This window comes from Gymnoscopelus braueri (assembly GCF_963280865.1).
Source record: "Gymnoscopelus braueri genome assembly, chromosome: 7".
In the NCBI taxonomy this organism is placed as follows: Eukaryota; Metazoa; Chordata; class Actinopteri; order Myctophiformes; family Myctophidae; genus Gymnoscopelus; species Gymnoscopelus braueri.
Window position 1 is genome coordinate 13915750 of NC_137608.1, and position 2500 is coordinate 13918249.

The following is a 2500-nucleotide window of genomic DNA, read 5'->3' on the forward strand; positions in this document are numbered from 1 at the left end:
TGAGATGCGCGCCAGTATTCAATTGTACGCAACCCAAGCGTGGAAGTAAACACAGAACGCTCAACAATATATCCTTGTGTGGACATTGCATTTCTTTCTATTACTAACTAGACACTAAGAGTGACAGTAAGAATAGAAACATTACACTACCCTTACCTGAGTCTAAGGGGCTGGCATTGGCGTTGGTGAGAAAGGTGAGGCCAGCCAAACGGAATACGTCTGCGTTGTTTTTGCCCCCACCCCCTCCACAACCCTGATCACTCTGCTCAATGTGACGAAGAACCTGAAAAAACACCATGCATCGCCACACTGTTACTGTCTGTATCCATCAGTGTTGCCAGATGTACGATAATTATCGTATTTGTTGTGGTGGTACCTGGTTCAGTGTGTTTTTCTGGTGGACACGCAGTGAATAGAGTGCCGTGTCTACGGCGGATAGAGCCACCAGTCCGCCCGGAGTGGCCGAGATTTCCAACTGCAGAGTACCGTTGGGACCGTACCTCTGTTCCCTGGAGCGCAGCGTAGTCTGACACACGCACACGGACACGCACACACACACACACACACACACACACACACACACACACACACACACACACACACACACACACACACACACACACACACACACACACACACACACACACACACACACACACACACACACACACACACACATATAAAAGTGTAGAAATGATTGTGTGCATTTCAATCTTTCTTATTTTCTTCATGTGTTTTAACAATGTAATAAAGAAATATGTTTTATTTTTTTACCGAACAGGTTGATTGAATACTTTATTAACAGTTTGCAAATAGTACAGTGGTACGATAATACAATGATGCTAAAAGGATAACACAAAAAGCCATAAGGGCTCGTTTCCATGTGGCCCTGTGTATACATGGTACATGGTAACCCATAGACCTGGCTGGTACTCCAGAGATCTGGTAACCCATAGACCGCCATAAAAGAGCACCTGTCTACAAATTGTAACTGGTCTTAGAAGAGTCTTCTAAACACCAGAAATTAACCCCCCCCCCAATAGTTTTCTGTACATATACGTTTATTGCTACTAGTGTTGATGATTTCTTGTTTGTCATTGTACGTCTTTAAATGTCTTGATGTGTACTGTATCATAAAATTGGTAGGGTATGCTGTACGAGGGGCGTGGCTACCTTGTGATGATTTTGATTGACAAGCTACACAACCAATAGCATTACTCCCCATCCCCGCTCTGGTCCCAACCAATATCATTAACTTCCGAGTCCATTTTTCGGACCGGATATAGAAAGATAGAAAGAAAAATAGGCTTCATTTACGGCCTGTAGAGTCTATGGGCGTAACGCTGTCCATATTCTTTACAGCCCATGGTCCCAAGTCAATACAGGGGACTGTCTTGACTTGGGTCAAGACAGTCAAGACAGTCAGGTCAAGTCAACTCTTCCAGTTATGGGGGAGTTTTCGTTGCCACTGTTGCAAAGATTGCTTGCTCAGGGTGGGACAATGATGAGTCTTTGCTCTACATGTAAAGTGTCTTGAGACAACTTGTTGTGATTTGTCACTTTAATAAAAATTGAATTAAGTTTCATAGTTTCTCTCCACAAATACACGCACGCACGCACACACACACACACACACACACACACACACACACACACACACACACACACACACACACACACACACACACACACACACACACACACACACACACACACACACACACACACACACACACACACACACACCAGTGGTGGAAAAAGTACTCAGTAAAAGTATCAATACTGCAATTTAGAAATACTCCTTTACAAGTAAAAGTCCGGAATTCAAAATTTACTTGAGTAAAAGTACAAAAGTATTGGTATAAAAATGTATTTAAAGTACCAAAAGTAAAAGTACTAAATTGTTTGAAAATAGCAGATCTACAAGTTCACAAGCTTGTAGATCGGCTATCTTAAAATAGCCTATGTATGACATATGGCTAAAGTGGTTAATGTATGTTAATAATTGATAATTGCAAAGTAACTAGTAACTAAAGTTTTCAAATAATTGTAGTGGAGTAAAAGTACAATATTTGCCTCAGATGTAGTGGAGTAGAAGTAAAAGTACTGAAAATTGGAAACACTCCAGTAAAGTAAAAAATACCTCATAATATTAATAATATAATAATGTACTGAAATACAGTACTTGAGTACATGTACTTAGTTACTTTACACCACTGACACACACACACCCACGCACACACACGTACGCACACAGACCTTAAGTCCGTTGACACAGTTGTCCACTACGTTGATCCAAACAGAGTCGGCGACCAGTTCAGCTGTTCCCTCTGCATGGACGATGAAATAAACCAACAGCCGGATGGAAGGGCTCATGGCTGACGTCACCGCGAAACTGACCGTTTGACGGTTGTCACGGAACACATTTTGCCCAAAGTGCACCACTTTTCCTTTCGACATAATCTGACAGACAGACGGGCATAGAAGTAGACAGACAAGA

General features: G+C 42.0%; 1 protein-coding gene across 1 annotated transcript in view; it reads right to left on the reverse strand.

Annotated features, from left to right (window-relative positions):
- c5 (complement component 5) overlaps nucleotides 1-2500 on the reverse strand; it is a gene marked incomplete at its 5' end in the record, with an annotated part of 50006 nt that overhangs the window by 31552 nt on the left and 15954 nt on the right. The window contains 3 exons of the mRNA XM_080433483.1: nucleotides 157-283; nucleotides 377-526; nucleotides 2260-2463. Of these exons, the coding sequence (XP_080289609.1) occupies nucleotides 157-283; nucleotides 377-526; nucleotides 2260-2463 (481 nt within the window). The remainder of the gene's footprint in view (nucleotides 1-156; nucleotides 284-376; nucleotides 527-2259; nucleotides 2464-2500) is intronic.